At 44.5% G+C, this 18,659-nt stretch overlaps 1 protein-coding gene across 1 annotated transcript in view; it reads right to left on the bottom strand.

Moving 5' to 3' along the window:
* The window catches only part of LOC120024771 (protein unc-13 homolog C-like), a 178,709-nt gene that overhangs the window by 72,304 nt on the left and 87,746 nt on the right, over positions 1-18,659 (bottom strand). The window contains 1 exon segment of the mRNA XM_038969056.1: positions 2,730-2,856. Coding sequence (XP_038824984.1) covers positions 2,730-2,856 — 127 coding nt within the window.

Genomic DNA, 18,659 nt, shown 5'->3' with positions numbered 1-18,659 from the left:
GTCGCAGCCGTTTGACCCTCTCTGAATTCCGCTCAAAAGGCACTCGATAAAGTTGTTTCATTTGAACCTGATGCCTTTTCAGGATGCGTGCCAGTGTTGACTGAGAGACCTGATGGACATTATTGAAAATGGCATGGTCACTGATAATGTTGGCTTGTAGTTCTCTGAGCCTGATAGCTTTATTGGCCAAAACCATGTCTATTATCTCTCTCTCTTGTTCTTGCGTGAATATGGGCCCCCTTCCTCCTTGTCGTTCCCGACCCTCAATCCTATGTAGAGAATAATACATGTAACTTACTGTACAATGTCACAGGAAGGGGTATCACAAGTGCGGATATGATGCATACAATAAGCGGCTGATTACTGTAACTGTAGACAGATCTTCTTTTACCTGTTTTCCTGTCGAAAAGTGACATTATGACAGATGCCACTGTATATCTGCTAAGATTTGGCTGAACTCTCAGTCCAGCCTCCCTCAGCGTCAATCCGTGGTTCACAACATGGTCCACTAGTGTTGCACGAATGTCATTTGATAAGTTTGGTCCTCTTCTTCTTTGTGCACATTCTCCTCCTGCTTCAGGTCTTCCTCGACCTCTGCCTCTTCCTCTACCTCCTTCTCTGTGTACTCCTCCTCTCACCCTCACTCTTCTTCTGACTCCTTCCATTTTGGTTGAAGGCAGGTGAACCTACCTCCTGCATTTTTATAGTGCTTAAACCTGATTGGTGTGTCTACAATTTAGCAATCATGTGTTTGTGCAACTGATGGCTGTGTTTAACAGATTGGCTCATAGGTGTGGTAATTTGACAGTCAGTGCTTTTGAATTGCAAGGAAGTGACATTATGATATACTTCTGTGTCTGATGTATACAAGTGTGTTTAGTGTTTTGCAAATCACTGTGTGCAATGTTTTGCAAATAGTGTGAAGCTGACAATGTGCTTACAGTTGTGCAAATCTAGCCTTGTGTTTTGCTCCTTGAGTGTAAGGTTTTGCTAATTGTGGGAAAAGTTAAATTGTAGTGTGTCAGCAATCGTAAAAAACTGTAAATGACAGCAGCAGGTGGGTGGGACTGCGAGCTGTCATTCACAACTCACTCTGTAATGGATTGGATGCTGTTTGACCAGCAGTGACATGGAGGTGTTTCTCTGTGAGGGCACTAGCAAGGTTGTCTGAGAGAGCAGTATTCCATATCTTTAAGGATTTAATACAATCACCTGTCTTTTACCTGACCCTCATGACATTCTCTCCTTAAATGTTCAGAGAATACTCAGTTGTACATGTATGGTGTGTTTGTCTGGGTATATTACAGTACTTCCAGAGAATACTCAGTTGTACATGTATGGTGTGTTTGTCTGGGTATATTACAGTACTTCCAGAGAATACTCAGTTGTACATGTATGGTGTGTTTGTGTGGGTATATTACAGTACTTCCAGAGAATACTCAGTTGTACATGTATGGTGTGTTTGTGTGGGTATATTACAGTACTTCCAGAGAATACTCAGTTGTACATGTATGGTGTGTTTGTGTGGGTATATTACAGTACTTCCAGAGAATACTCAGTTGTACATGTATGGTGTGTTTGTGTGGGTATATTACAGTACTTCCAGAGAATACTCAGTTGTACATGTATGGTGTGTTTGTGTGGGTATATTACAGTACTTCCAGAGAATACTCAGTTGTACATGTATGGTGTGTTTGTGTGGGTATATTACAGTACTTCCAGAGAATACTCAGTTGTACATGTATGGTGTGTTTGTGTAGGTTGATTGAATGTATTTATTAGCTGATTAAAATAATATGTCTGCTCCTGTTGGAGACAACATGACATCATCAAGGATTAAACACTGTGCGGTAGTATTTACTGAGAACACAAGCTGGTGTAGTGTGTGGGTATTTATTTGGAAAGTGAAGCTAAAACATTTTATTTGGCTTTAAACTCCAGCATTTTGGATTTGAGATCAAATGCTTAATATGAGGCAACAGTTCAGAATGTCACCTTTTATTTGAGGGTATTTTCATACACATCTGTTTTACTGTTGAGAAATGAAAGCACTTTATGTATCTAGTCCCCCCATTTGAAGGTGTCATAAGTATTTGACAATTTCACTTATAGTGTATTACATTTAGTCAAAAGTGTAGTATTTGATCCCATATTCCTGGCACGTGACTCTACAAACTTGTTGGATGCATTTGCAGTTTGTTTCAGTTGTGTTTCAGATTATGTTGTGCCCAATAGAAATGGTAAATAATGTATTGTATCATTTTGGAGTCACTTTTATTGTAAATTGTTAGGTTTTATTGTTATATTTTATTGTAATTTTGTTATGTGTCGGACCCCAGTAAAACTAGCTGTCGGCATTGGCATTGGCTAATGGGGATCCTAATAAAATAAATTTGGTTCCAGGTAGAACCCTTTTAGGTTTCATGTAGAACAGGGTTCTACCTGGAGGCAAAAAGGGTTCTCCTATGGAGATAGCCGAAGAACCCTTTTAAAAACTTTTTTTTTTAAAGAATGTACCATGATTACGGATAATTATGAAGGAATTGTGAATCATGATGAGTGAAAAAGTTAGAGGCATAAATATCATACCTCCCGAAAAATGCTTACCTCCCATGTTATTGGTAATGGTGAGAGGTAGCATGTTTTGGGGGCATAATCTTTGTGCGTGTGTGTGTGTGAGAGTGTGTGTGTGTGTGTTCGTGCGTGCGTGCGTGCAGTACAATACTTACAGAGAATACTCAGGGGGTGTGTCCTTGAAGGCAGCCAGTTCGCGGACGTACTCGTTGTGGAACCACTTGACTTTAAAGTGAAGGTTCATGTACTCTGTGCTCTTGCATAGACGGTGCTTATCGTGCTCTGTCAGGGATAATGAAAAAGGCAGAATGTTAACATGCATGTCTGGACTGAGATATGACGTGGTGAACTTGCCACAGGAGTAAAAGGCTGAATCAATCAATCAAGCTAATAGGGGAGATCTGAAATCCAGACCCACGGAAGTGGACAGCGATGGAATAAGAATTCTGAAGTTCAGCACCACAGGAGAATGGACAGCGACTGTTGGGTGCAGGCAGTCACTCTACTCTAGTGCTACATCCTGATTCTCCTTCTCTCAAAGTGTGCACTTCTACACTCCCTGACATGGATGGTGGAGACTCCCTCCAGCCAATGTTTACAGCAATCCTTTGAAATCCATGACAGGGAGTGTGCAAGTGCACATTTTCGTAGAAGAGAGGAGAATCGGTACAAGGACTAGGTGAATCCTGAAATATATCCAGGTAGCCAGGAAGAGAAGCCTGGAAGGGTTTACATTCTCTGATTTACATTCTGCAACAAGTCCTGCTAGACCTATAACATGGCTGACCTAGTCTCACGTTGTCATACCGCTAAAGTCACGCGTGCGCCTGGTTCGCGACAAGGCTATGGCTGACCTGATATTGACAGAGACAGGTAATCTAAGACTAGACCAGCAATCCTGTAAACACAGACACTGGTAGTGACATGACCTTGGTGGACACACACACACACACACACACACACACACACACACACACACACACACACACACACACACACACACACACACACACACACACACACACACACACACACACACACACACACACACACACACACACACACACACACACACACACAGGGTCTAATGAGAGCTGACTTGGTACATCATGAAAGTTCAGTCTGATGACATAGTAGGCTCTATCACAGTAGAGTAGGACATATTAACTACCACAGAACTTGGGGGTAGAGAGGAGAGAGAAGGGAGGTAAGGAAGAGAGGGAAGGGGGTATAGAGAGATCCACAGATGATGCAATCGCCATCACACTGCACAATGCCCTATCCCATCTGGACAAGAGGAATACCTACATCAGAATGCTGTTCATTGACTACAGCTCAGCATTCAACACCATAGTACCCTCCAAGCTCATCATTTCGCTAGGGGCCCTGGGTCTGAACCCCGCCCTGTGCAACTGGGTCCTGGACTTCCCGCCCTCAGGTGGTGAAGGTTGGAAATAACAGCTCCACTTTGCTGATCCTCAACATAGGGGCCCCACAAGGGTGCGTTCTCAGCTCCCTCCTGTACTCCCTGTTCACCCATGCAAGCCTCCAAATCAATCATCAAGTTTGCATTCGACACAACAGTAGTAGAACTGATTACCAACAATGACGAGACAGCCTACAGTCAGGAGGTGTGGGCTCTGGCGGAGTGGTGCCAGGAAAATAACCTCTCTCTCAACATCAACGAAACGAATGAGCTGATCGTGGACTTCAGGAAACAGCAGAGGGAGCACCCCCCTATCCACATCGACGGGACAGCAGTGGAGAAGGTGGAAAGCTTCAAGTTCCTCAGCGTACACATCACTGACAATCTGAAATGGTCCACCCACACAGACAGTGTGGTGAAGAAGGCGCAACAGCACCTCCTTAACCTCAGGAGGCTCAAGAAATTTGGCTTGGCCCCTAAGACCCTCACACACTTTTACAGATGCACAATTGAGGGCATCCTGTCGGGCTGTATCACCGCCTGGTATGGCAACTGCACCACCCGCAACCGCAGGGCTCTTCAGAGGGTGGTACAGTCTGCCCACAGCATCACCGGGGGCACACTGCCTTCCCTCCAGGACACCTACAGCACTTGATGTCACAGGAAGGCCAAAAATATCATCAAGGACATGAACCACCCAAGCCACGGCTTGTTCACCCCTCTGTCATCCAGAAGATGAGATCAGTACAGGTACATCAAAACTGGGACTTAGGGACTGAAAAACAGCTTCTATCTCAAGGCCATCAGACTGTTAAATAGCCATTACTAGCCGGCTACCACCCGGTTACTCAACCCTGCACCTTAGAGGCTGCTGCCCTATATACAGTGGGGAGAACAAGTATTTGATACACTGCCGATTTTGCAGGTTTTCATGTAAAGGTCTGTAATTTTTAGCATAGCTACACTTCAACTGTGAGAGACGGAATCTAAAACAAAAATCCAGAAAATCACATTGTATGATTTTTAAGTAATTAATTTGCATTTTATTGCATGACATAAGTATTTGATCACCTACCAACCAGTAAGAATTCCGGCTCTCACAGACCTGATCGTTTTTCTTTAAGAAGCCCTCCTGTTCTCCACTCATTACCTGTATTAACTGCACCTGTTTGAACTCGTTACCTGTATAAAAGACACCTGTCCACACACTCAATCAAACAGACTCCAACCTCTCCACAATGGCCAAGACCAGAGAGCTATGTAAGGACATCAGGGATAAAATTTAAAATTCTCTCTCTCTCTCTCTCTCTCTCTCTCTCTCTCTCTCTCTCTCTCTCTCTCTCTCTCTCTCTCTCTCTCTCTCTCTCTCTCTCTCTCTCTCTCTCTCTCTCTCTCTCTCTCTCTCTCTCTCTCTCTCTCTCTCTCTCTCTCTCTCTCTCTCTCTCTCTCTCTCTCTCTCTCTCTCTCTCTCTCTCTCTCTCTCTCTCTCTCTCTCTCTCTCTCTCTCTCTCTCTCTCTCTCTCTCTCTCTCTCTCTCTCCTTGCTGTCAGAATTTGTTTTGTGGTGGGAATGTTCCCACACACACTACTGACATCTTCAGCAGGCAGGCAGGGACATTTTAATCTAGCTGTACTGAAGACTTCACCCTTAAAGTAAAGTTCACATCAATAATGAATAATAAATCACTGATCGTTAAACCCTGACCCTAGAGCTCTAACCCCTGACCTCTCACCCTCCCTGATTTGATTTCCAGGGAAGACGAGTGTCACTTTGTATCTTCTCCCTAGAAAACCACAACATCAGACCTACTAGAGAGAGAGAGAGAGAGAGAGAGAGATAGGTAGAGAGGGAGAGAGAGAATGAGAGAGGGAAAGAGAGGGAGAGAGAGAGGGAGAGAGGGAGAGATAGAGAATGAAAGAGAGAAGAAAGAGAGGGAGAGACGGGGCGAGGAGAAGAGGGAATGTGCTATGGGTGCACTCAGTGACCTGCCTTCTGGAGAGTGTAACCAGAGTGAGTATCAAATCAAATCAAATTGTATTGGTCACATACACTAGGGTAGCAGATGTTAATGCAAGTGTAGCGAAATGCTTGTGCGTTTAGTTTCGACAGTGCAGTAATATCTAACAAGTAATCTAACAATTTCACAACAAATACCATATACACACAAGTGTAAAGAGATGAAAAAGAATATGCACATATAAATATATGGGTGAGCGATGGCCGAACGGCATAGGCAAGATGCAGTAGATGGTATAGAGTACAGTATATACATATGAGATGAGTAATGTAGGGCATGCAAACATTATATAAAGTGGCATTGTTTAAAGTGACTAGTGATACATTTATTACATCCAATTATTAATTATTAAAGTGGCTAGAGATTTGAGTCTATGTTGGCAGCAGCCACTCAATGTTAGTGATGGCTGTTTAAAACTTCTTGTCAATATGGGGGCGCTGTTTTCACTTTGTAAAAAATCGTGCCCAAATTAAACTGCCTCGTACTCTATTCTAGATCGTACAATATGCATATTATTATTACTATTGGATAGAAAACACTCTCAAGTTTCTAAAACCGTTTGAATTATATCTGTGAGTAAAACAGAACTCATTTTACAGCAAACTTCCTGACAGGAAGTGAAAAATCTGAAATCGAGGCTCTGTTCCAGGGACTTCCTATTCATTTGCTTGAAATCTATGGATATACATGCACTTCATACGCCTTCCACTAGATGTCAACAGGCAGTGGGAGGTGGAATGGGGTGTCTAGCTTGATCTGAGGTCGAACAAGAGCTCTTGGAATGACGTGACCACTATTTCCTTTGTCTACCAAGGCGCGGGAAGGACATCAGCATTGGCTTCTGAAAAGCGTTCGGTATAGACGGCTAATATCTCCGGCTTTGATTTTATTTGATACATGTGATAATATCATCGTAAAGTATGTTTTTTCAATATAGTTTTATCAGATTATTCAACGTTTATCGGGAGTTTTGGAGTTTTCCGTTCTCTGCGTTAGGTGAAGATGGACATCTTCGCGCCACTTGGCTAGCTAAGGTTGCTAATTCGACAGGAGAAGAGGACATTCTAAAACCAAACAACGATTTATTCTGGACAAAGGACTCCTTGTACAACATTCTGATGGAAGCTCAGCAAAAGTAAGAACCATTTATGATGTTATTTCGTATTTCTGTGGAAAATGTTTAGTCGTATTTTCCTTCCTTTTTGCGGGCGCTGTCTCGCTATAACGTAAGCTGTTTGTTATGGTAAAGTTATTTTTAAAAATCTAACACGGCGATTGCATTAAGAACTAGTGTATCTTTCATTTGCTGTCCAACATGTATTTTTTTGTAAAGTTTATCATGAGTTCTTTGATTATATTAGGTGACTGTCCAAAATTTCTCCGGAGATTCTGGTGAATCGATGCTACATATTCACAATGTATAACCACGGTTTGCAGCTCAAAATATGCACATTTTCGAACAAAACATAAGTGTATTGTATAACCTGATGTTATAGGACTGTCATCTGATGAAGTTGGTCAAGGTTAGTGATTAATTTTATATCTTTTGCTGTTTTTTTGCGATCGCTACCTTTGCGGTGAATGAATGCGGTTGTGTGTTTGGCTATTGTGGTAAGCTAATATAATGCTATATTGTGTTTTCGCTGGAAAACACTTAAAAAATCGGAAATATTGGCTGGATTCACAAGATGTTTATCTTTCATTTGCTGTACACCATGTATTTTTCATAAATGTTTTATGATGAGTATTTAGGTATTTCACGTTGCTCTCTGTAATGATTCTTGCTGCTTCGGTGCTATTTGTGATTGTAGCTGCAATGTAAAACTATGATTTATACCTCAAATATGCACATTTTCGAACAAAACATATATTTATTGTATAACATGTTATAAGACTGTCATCTGATGAAGTTGTTTCTTGGTTAGTGACTAATTATATCTCTAGTTGGTCGGTTTTGTGATAGCTACCTATGCGGTAAAAAAATGGTGAAAATATGCGGTTGAGTCCTTTGCTATTGTGGTTAGCTAATAGAAATACATATTGTGTTTTCACTGTAAAACATTTAAAAATCGGATATGATGGCTGGATTCACAAGATGTGTATCTTTCATTTGCTGTATTGGACTTGTGATTTCATGATATTTATATGCTAGTATTTACTTGTGGCGCTATGCTAGGCTATGCTAGTCAGCTTTTTTACTGATGAGGATGCTCCCGGATCAGGGATGGTGATGAAGTAGAGGTTAACAGTCTGATGGCCTTGAGATAGCTGTTTTTTAGTCTCTCGGTCCCAGCTTTAATGCACCTGTACTGACCTCGCCTTCTGGATGATAGCAATCCTCCCTGTGTGTGTGTGTGTGTGTGTGTGTGTTTATGTTTTTATGTGTGTGTGTGTGTGTCTGTCTGCCTTACCTTGCCTTTCCTCCCAGCCTTTTCATCCCTGGTTTCCCTACAACCCCTACAGCCCTCTCCTTCATCCTTCCCTCTCCTTCATCCTTCCCCCTCCCTCCCTCCTCCCCCTTGCAGTGTGTTGGTAGGCCCAGGGAGAACCCATCAACCCTGCTGGCACAGAAGAGTTCTCCCTGGGCCTACCAACACACTGCAAAGGGGGAGGAGGGATGGGGGAAGGATGGGGGAGAGGGCTGTAGGGGTTGACCTGTGTCGACCTCCCGAGGCAACCACAAATGAATGTATAATACTCTTCTAATCAGCCAGGTCACTCCAGATCCAAGGCGATATTCAACGTTCGTCCAGGTTCCCAGGACGTCAGGAGATGCCTTCAAAACCGGCCACTAGGGGCACTATTACCATCAAGTAGAATTGCGGCTTTGTGGATGAGGATGGAGGATGGGCAAAAGCTGCGAGCCCCGGCTCCGAGGGTCGTGCATTCAATCTAGGGCTGGGTGGTATACCGTATTTTACTATATACCGGTATGATGCACGGACCGGTTTGAGTTTTTACTTTACCTTTTAACATTGTATTTGAATGTTTGGTTTGTTAAATGTGATACGCCATGCGTAACATCCTTTTCTATAGTCTACTCCTCTACTTGAGTCATCTCTCTCCGCTCTCTCTCTCCATTCTGTTTTCCACACAGACCTAGCCCCGCCCACTGTCACTCAAGGAGCGCGTTTGTTTTTGCTCGGCCACCAGACACTTGCAATTAGTCTGCATGGTCAATGCAGCACATGCAACAATAACTACGATGCTGCTTCCACTCTGCTTGTTAATATAAATCTACAAGAGTTCTATAATTACACTATTAGTGTTTTTTACATCTGCAAACAGCTAGGTTTTCTTTTTTTAACAAGTTGTGGCTAAGTCTTGTTAGCCGCTAATGCTAATCACTAGTTAGCTGTCTAAAGTAGCAAGCTATACATCCTGATACCAGTGAAGTTAGTGCAACAGTATCTTCTAAATCAAAGAGGAATAGGTGAAGCATGAATATGTTAGCTACATGAAGTAGCTAACAGAAAACATTTAATGTAGCCAAAGATTATAGGGTCCCCTAGGAAACACTGACCAACACTTTGGTTCCTACCCAATCACAATAACTTCTCCCTGGCATTTTCATTAGTTGCCATGTCAAACAAGACTGTATTCAAAGCGCCCATTATTATCTTCTAACTATGGAATTAGAATAATCATTATTTTCCCAGTTTTATGATCTAATCGCAATTGCAACATTTGGTTTAAAGGCCTAGTAACTTCGGTCAACTCTGAGTTCAACTCGGAATAACCTGTACCATGAAAGTGTCTCACCTCTTAGCCAGGTAAATTTATATGGCAACGAATCCTTCAGAACTAACCTGCACCCGGGCAGGCTAACTCAGGGCTAACTCCATTCATCTCAAATGAACTGTCTGACCCACGGGTTGAGGACCAATGAAATCAGATTCCCTCCCTCTTACAAATATTGCATCATCATCCCCTTCATTTGAGGAAGACGACTGATTCGATATGTTATTCAACTGAAATGTTTTTTATTGTGTGTTAGAAAATAGTGAAGCTAGAATACCTGTCACATGACACATTTAGGCTAATGACATAATGCATTTGAAACTTCACACAGTCAAACTTTCGCATGACTTAATAACATTATTTTAGTGGGAAAAAGGTTCTCATAAGTACACCAAAGCACACCAAAGACGGCATTAACGATAACAAGTAATAATATAAAGACGGCACTTCTAAAAGCCTATTTCACACCTTAGCCTGCTGAATTTGCAAGATAACTTTTCTTCCATTTTGATTTTGGCAAAAATGAAAATGTGGCACTGACTCGCCCATGGATTGATGTTTCAGCATTGTCTCAATGAAGAGTTCTGACTCGCCCATGGATTGATGTTTCAGCATTGTCTCAATGAAGAGTTCTGACTCTCTCATGGATTGATGTTTCAGCATTGTCTCAATGAAGAGTTCTGAATCTCCCATGGATTGATGTTTCAGCATTGTCTCAATGAAGAGTTCTGACTCGCCCATGGGTTGATGTTTCAGCATTGTCTCAATGAAGAGTTCTGAATCTCTCATGGATTGATGTTTCAGCATTGTCTCAATGAAGAGTTCTGAATCTCTCATGGATTGATGTTTCAGCATTGTCTCAATGAAGAGTTCTGACTCTCTCATGGATTGATGTTTCAGCATTGTCTCAATGAAGAGTTCTGAATCTCTCATGGATTGATGTTTCAGCATTGTCTCAATGAAGAGTTTTGAATCTCTCATGGATTGATGTTTCAGCATTGTCTCAATGAAGAGTTCTGAATCTCTCATGGATTGATGTTTCAGCATTGTCTCAATGAAGAGTTCTGAATCTCTCATGGATTGATGTTTCAGCATTGTCTCAATGAAGAGTTCTGAATCTCTCATGGATTGATGTTTCAGCATTGTCTCAATGAAGAGTTCTGACTTTCTCATGGATTGATGTTTCAGCATTGTCTCAATGAAGAGTTCTGAATCTCTCATGGATTGATGTTTCAGCATTGTCTCAATGAAGAGTTCTGAATCTCCCATGGATTGATGTTTCAGCATTGTCTCAATGAAGAGTTCTGACTCTCTCCTGGATTGATGTTTCAGCATTGTCTCAATGAAGAGTTCTGAATCTCCCATGGATTGATGTTTCAGCATTGTCTCAATGAAGAGTTCTGAATCTCCCATGGATTGATGTTTCAGCATGGTCTCAATGAAGAGTTCTGAATCTCTCCTGGATTGATGTTTCAGCATTGTCTCAATGAAGAGTTCTGACTCGCCCATGGATTGATGTTTCAGCATTGTCTCAATGAAGAGTTCTGACTCGCCCATGGATTGATGTTTCATCATTGTCTCAATGAAGAGTTCTGAATCTCCCATGGTTGGATGTTTCAGCATTGTCTCAATGAAGAGTTTGGTGTTCGACTAGCCATGTGCAACATGCACACGCAGTAACAAGCCTGCTAGAGTTAGCGTCAGGTGGACAAGCAATATCCACCATCGTAATACGGATGAAACCTGAGCTGGACTGGGAAGTTAACTGAAGCTAGAAAACCCTGAGTAGATATAGCTTGCATCGCAGTATACCTGTCACGTTCCTGACCTGTTTTCTGTTGTTTTGTATGTGTTTAGTTGGTCAGGACGTGAGCTGGGTGGGAATTCTATGTTGTGTGTCTAGTTTGTCTGTTTCTATGTCTGCCTAGTGTGGGTTCTCAATCAGAGACAGATGGTAGTCGTTGTCTCTGATTGAGACTCATATATAGGAGGCTTGTTTGGTGTTGGGATTTTGTGGGTGTTTGTTTCCTGTCTCTGTGTTTGTGTTCTGCACCAGATAGGACTGTCTCGACTTTCACATTTGTTGTTTTTGTATTGTTGTAAGTGTTCACCGTTTATGTTCAAATTAAACATGTTGAACACTAACCGCGCTGCATTTTGGTCCTCTCCTTCATCTCAGGAAGAAAGTCGTTACAGAAACACCCACCAAACCCGGACCAAGCAGCGTGGCAACGGGCAACAGCAGCAGCAGTACAAGGAGGAATGGACATGGGAGGAGATTCTGGACGGAGAAGGACCCTGGGCAGAGCCAGAGGAGTGTCGCCGTCCCAAAGCGGAGCTGGAGGCATCAAAAGCGGAGAGGCGGCATTATGAGGCACTTGCAAGGCAGAGTGGCTGGAAACCCGAGAGGCTCACCCAAAAATTTCTTGGGGGGGACTAAAGGGGAGTGTGGCGAAGCCGGGTTGGATACCTGAGCCAACTCCCCGGGCTTACCGTGGAGTGAGAGGGCGTCGTACTGGTCAGACACCGTGTTATGCGGTAAAGCGCACGGTGTCCCCAGTACGCGTGCTTAGCCCAGTGCGGGCTATTCCACCTTGCCGCACTGGGAGGGCTAGGTTGGGCATCGAGCCGGATGTCATGAAGCCGGCCCAACGTATCTGGCCTCCAGTACGTCTCCTCGGGCCGGCGTACATGGCACCAGCCTTACAGGTGGTGTCCCCGGTTCGCCTGCATAGCCCAGTGCGGGCTATTCCACCTCGCCGCACTGGCAGGGCTACGGGGACCATTCAACCTGGTAAGGTTGGAGAGGCTCGGTGCTCAAGAGCGCGTGTCCTCCTTCACGGTCCGGTATATCCGGCGCCACCTTCCCGCCCCAGCCCAGTACCACCAGTGCCTACACCACGCACCAGGCTTCCAGTGCATCTCCAGAGCCCTGTTCCTCCTCCCCGCACTCGCCCTGAGGTGCGTGCCCTCAGCCCGGTACCTCCAGTTCCGGCACCACGCATCAGGCCTATTGTGCGTCTCAGCCGGCCAGAGCCATCCGTCTGCCCAGCGCCGTCTGAGCCATCCGTCTGCCCAGCGCCATCTGAGCCATCCGTCTGCCCAGCGCCATCTGAGCCATCCGTCTGCCCAGCGCCATCTGAGCCATCCGTCTGCCCAGCGCCATCTGAGCCATCCGTCTGCCCAGCGCCATCTGAGTCATCCGTCTGCCACGAGCCATTAGAGCCGCCCGTCTGTCCCGAGCCATTAGAGCCGTCCGTCAGTCAGGAGCCGCTAGAGCCGTCCGTCAGTCAGGAGCTGCCAGAGACGCCAGCCAGTCAGGAGCTGCCAGAGACGCCAGCCAGTCAGGAGCTGCCAGAGACGCCAGCCAGTCATGAGCTGCCCTACAGTCATGAGCTGCCCTACAGTCATGAGCTGCCCTACAGTCATGAGCTGCCCTACAGTCATGAGCTGCCCTACAGTCATGAGCTGCCCTACAGTCATGAGCTGCCTTCCAGTCATGAGCTGCCTTCCAGTCATGAGCTGCCCTACAGTCATGAGCTGCCCTACAGTCATGAGCTGCCCTCCAGTCATGAGCTGCCCTCCAGTCATGAGCTGCCCTCCAGTCATGAGCTGCCCTCCAGTCCGGAGCTGCCCTCCAGTCCGGAGCTGCCACTCAGTCCGGAGCTGCCACTCAGTCCGGAGCTGCCACTCAGTCCGGAGCTGCCACTCAGTCCGGAGCTGCCATTAGTCCGGAGTTGCCCCTCTGTCCTGAGCTACCTCTCTGTCCTGAGCTACCTCTCTGTCCTGAGCTACCTCTCTGTCCTGAGCTACCTCTCTGTCCTGAGCTACCTCCTAAATCATGTGGGGGCCTTGGGGAGGATTCTTAGGCCTAGGTCGTGGGCGAGGGTCGCCACTCAAAGGACGCTAAGGAGGTGGACAAAGACAATGGTGGAGTGGTGCCCTCGTCCACCGCCGGAGCCGCCACCGCGGACAGATGCCCACCCAGACCCTCCCCTTGAGTTTTAGGGGTGCGCCCGGAGTTCGCACCTTGAGGGGGGGGGTTCTGTCACGTTCCTGACCTGTTTTCTGTTGTTTTGTATGTGTTTAGTTGGTCAGGACGTGAGCTGGGTGGGAATTCTATGTTGTGTGTCTAGTTTGTCTGTTTCTATGTCAGCCTAGTGTGGGTTCTCAATCAGAGACAGATGGTAGTCGTTGTCTCTGATTGAGACTCATATATAGGAGGCTTGTTTGGTGTTGGGATTTTGTGGGTGTTTGTTACCTGTCTCTGTGTTTGTGTTCTGCACCAGATAGGTCTGTATCGGTTTTGCACATTTGTTATTTTGTAGGTTGTTTGTAGTGTTTCACTTGTGTTTGTATTAAACATGTTTAACACTAGCCGCGCTGCATTTTGGTCCTCTCCTTCACCCCTGGAAGAAAACCTTTACAATACCCCTGTGGACAAATGTTGAATGCTGAAGTCAAACCGTCACGGCTTGTTGCAAACAGGTGCACGCACACTCTCACAAACGCTTGCAAGCACACAAGCAAACATACACAAATTCTCACACACTCACACACATCTCTCTAAAATTAGCTGCATCCCTTTCTGCTTTTACCCTAGCACTGTAGGGCCCTGAGCGGGAAGCAGGGTATGCATCAAAGACTTAATTAAAGCAGAATGCTCTCAGTCTCTCTCAGTCTCAGTCTCTCAATCTCTCTCTCTCTCCTCTCTCTCTCTCTCTCCTCTCTCTCTGTCTCTGTCTCTGTCTCAGTCTCTCAATGTCTCTCTCTCTCTCTCTCTCTCTCTCTCTCTCTCTCTGTCTCAGTCTCTCAATGTCTCTCTCTCAGTCTCTCTCTCTCTCTCTCTCTCTCTCTCTCAAATTCAAATGGCTTTAAAAGGCATGGAACGTGTTACCACATACATTGCAAAAGCAAACATATAGATACAACACATCAATGATGCCACACACTGTAGATGATAATAGTAAAAATAATAATACTCAATGAGTGGTAACAATTAACATGACAAGAAGTAAGAAGTAAGAAACTAATGAGGACAATAAATAAATAGTGAGAAAGACACATGTAGCAAAGTTGTCTGTGGCCGTCCCTACACTTGTGGCTGTCTCTACAAGTGTGGCGAGAAGCTACATATACTATATATACAAAAGTATGTGGACACAACTTCAAATTAGTGGATTCGGCTATTTCAGCCATAACCGTTGCTCACAGGTGTATAAAATCGAGCACACAGCCATGCAATCTCCATAGGAAACATTGGCAGTAGAATGGCCTTACTGAAAAGCTCAGTGACTTTCAACATGGCACTGTCATAGGATGCCTTTCCAAAGAGTCAGTTAGTCAAATTTCTGCCCTGCTAGAGCTGCCCCGGTCAAATGTAAGTGCTGTTATTATGAAGTGGAAACGTCTAGGACCGCAAAGTTATAGGCCACACAAGCACACAGAACGGGACCGTCGAGTGCTGAAAATCGTCTGCCCTCGGTTGCAACATTCACTACCGAGTTCCAAATTGCAACGTCAGCACAAGAACTGTTCGTCAGAGTTTCATGAAATGGGTTTCCAAGGCCTAGCAAGCCAAAGATCACCATGAGCAATGCCAAACATCGGCTGGAGTGGTGTAAAGCTCGCCGCCAGTGGAAATACGTTCTTTGGAGTGATGAATCACACTTCACCGTCTGGCAGTGACGGATGAACCTGAGTTTGGCGGAGAATGCTACCTGGCCCAAAGCAAAGTGTCAACTGTAAAGTTTGATGGAGGAGGAATAATGTTCTGGGGCTGTTTTTCATTGTTTAGGGAAATCTTAACGCTACAGCATACAATGACATTCTAGACAATTCTGTGCTTCCAACTTTGTGGCAACAGTTTGGGGAAGGCCCTTTCCTGTTTCAGCATGACAATGCCCCCGTGCACAAAGCGAGGCCCATACAGAAATGGTTTGTTGAGATCGGTGTGGAAGAACTTGACTGGCCTGCACAGAGCCCTGACTTCAACCCCATCAAACACCTTTGGGATGAATTGGAACTCCAACGGCGAGCCAGGCCTAATCACCCAACATCTGTTCTTGAACTCACTAATGGCCTTCTGGCTGAATGTTCCAACATTTAGTGGAAAGCCTTCCCAGAAGAGTGGAGGCTGTTATAATAGCAAAGGGGGGACCAACTCCATATTAATGCCCACGATTTTGGTATGAGATGTTCGATGAGTAGGTGTCCACATACTTTTGGTCATGTAGTGTATTTTGCAGCTTATATGGCACACATTCAAAATGTGTGCATTGTTTTTTTAAAGTTTTTTTTTTAGTATAGTTCTCATAGTGTAGGAGAAAATGCAGCTCTGTCTCGACCTCTCTGAGGGCAGAGTGAGCACAACCTGTCCTCTCTGGGTAGCCAAATTTGTCTGTGACGGCCGGGTTCTATGGCCAGTTCTATGGCCTCTCTCTCCATCGCTCTCCATCTCTCTCTCTCCATCTCTCTCCATCTCTCTCTCAAACACAACATGAACTGCCGCCTGCCTTTATATTGAAACTGTTCTATCAGCAACTCTCTCGCTCACACACACAAACTGACTTGGGACGTTCTGGTTATGTGCATGCTAGGGTGTGTGTGTGTGTGTGTGCGTGTGTGCGTGTGTGTGTGTATGTAGTTATTGTATATAAATGAATGAGGATAATGCAGTGGGATAGTGTTGAACCCTTTGACATGTAGGAACACACGGGTGTGATCATTCTAAAGTGGTCCCTGCATTGTACGCTCAAACCACTGTGATTAGAACACTTATTTACAACGTCCAGAGGATTGACGCAACAGTCAGCGTTTGAGCTGGCCACATTGTTTTTTTCACAGAAACACAGTCTTCACAACGTTATGTCGTCCATGTGAAAGGCTAACACAATTCTCATCCAAACCGGAAAATGTCAGCTACGTTAGTTGTAGCGCTAACTGAGGAAAGAGTGACCTAACACAAGCGGTCATATTTAGCTAACTCTCGGCTGACAGAAACCGTAATTAGCTAATAGCAATTACTATTTACAATTCATCATATCATGGGTGACCTCACCAGTGATCTAAATAATTGAATACAACGCGATGGGTATTTTGTGCGGGCCGCCATATTTGTTTTTTCATGTCAACCAAAGATAAGAGGTTGCAAGATGAGTTGGGTCTGTTTGCAGTATGCATGTTGAATGGGGTGTGTCGTTTACCATCATTCACTTCCTGAAGTTTACTCAAAGACGATTGAACCATACCTTCACTTCATTTTGTTCTAACATCTTTGGTCTGGCAGACATTTACGTGACAAACAGAATGCATTTTATGATGTCAACAAACATGGCGCCACACATAGCTGGCAATTAGCTTAGAATTAGCTCATCACAATTAGTACAACCTTAAAATATATATATTTTACACACATCATATATTTCCATTACAATCTATGCAAGAATCGTAATGCATGATTTGTCACCAGGACTTGAAAACATGTGAATAAAACAGCAAATGCATTATGCTCCATACATACATACGGTGTGCTACAGTAGCTACAATAACACGATATACAGAAACTATAATGATAACATAATAAGGCACTTACTTTGATAGGAACGCACACATGTCCAAAGTTATTATTAATAGTGAAGGCAATGTGGCAGCCAGCCGGAAAATGTGCCAGGGAGGAAAGAGTTTGTGCCTGGGCTCTCGTCGAAGAGAGACATTTGTCTGGCTCAGTAATGTCTCAAACACAAACTGTCTGCAACAGTGAAATGGGCGGAACACACCTCAATTCAAACAGTTGTTAGAAAATAAAAAGAACTTGTTAGAAAATAATTAGAAATTGACAAGCTGCTCTATAGCCAATAGATCATTAGCAGGCAGCGCACCTTGGTCTGAGGGCAGCGTGGGTGAACTGTCCTGATGTGTAACAATCCCATTTTGGAAAAGTAAGTGCATTCTGACACCACGCGCATAAAAAACCTCACCCTGGGGTGACCGTTAGAGATATTTAGAACTTACATGTGAAAAGGTTAAAAGACTGACCACTGGTGAGGTCACTGCATTCCTTTCTCCTCCAAACAGATGGAACTAACACACAATGACCTGCTTTCTTAATAGCACTGACTGGGGACATTCACATACACACACGCACTCACACACACACACGCACTCACACATGAAGGCAGGCAGGCAAGCTTGCTGTCATACGCACACCGCCAGATGCACAGCACCATACCAGTTCAGGTTTATTTGAGATTTATGTGGATTTATGTTCTCCAATAAAATACATAGCTAATATAAAACCACTGAAGAATCGTGGTAAAACAAATAGCAATTATGATGTATGGGAAAGAATGCCCTTATCTTATACGATGCAAGCAGGTCCCATTATAATGAGATAACAACTTTGTGCCATGGTCAAACTGGTCATCTGTTTTCACAGATTTTATGTAAGAGGAGGGAGGAGGAGGGCGAGGTAAGAGGAGGGAGGAGGAGGGCGAGGTAAGAGGAGATATGTGAGCATGTGCAACACTGATAAGTGCCCTCCCTGCAACACGGAAACACAGACTCCCTGGAGCGACACACCCCCACTGCTCAAACCCAGTCTGACAACAACTAAGAGGCACGCATGCACACACACACACACACACACACACACACACACACACACACACACACACACACACACACACACACACACACACACACACACACACACACACACACACACACACACACACACACACACACACACTGGTCACATGCCTGCTACTCTGACTCAGGAAAACAAGTACGTAAAATCTCTGCACACAAGTCACAAAGCCTGCACACACACACACACACACACACACACACACACACACACACACACACACACACACACACACACACACACACACACACACA

Source organism: Salvelinus namaycush, chromosome 30 (genome assembly GCF_016432855.1).
Source record: "Salvelinus namaycush isolate Seneca chromosome 30, SaNama_1.0, whole genome shotgun sequence".
NCBI lineage: Eukaryota > Metazoa > Chordata > Actinopteri > Salmoniformes > Salmonidae > Salvelinus > Salvelinus namaycush.
The sequence above is the reverse complement of the archived record's forward strand: the minus strand, read 5'-3'. Positions and strand labels throughout refer to the sequence as shown.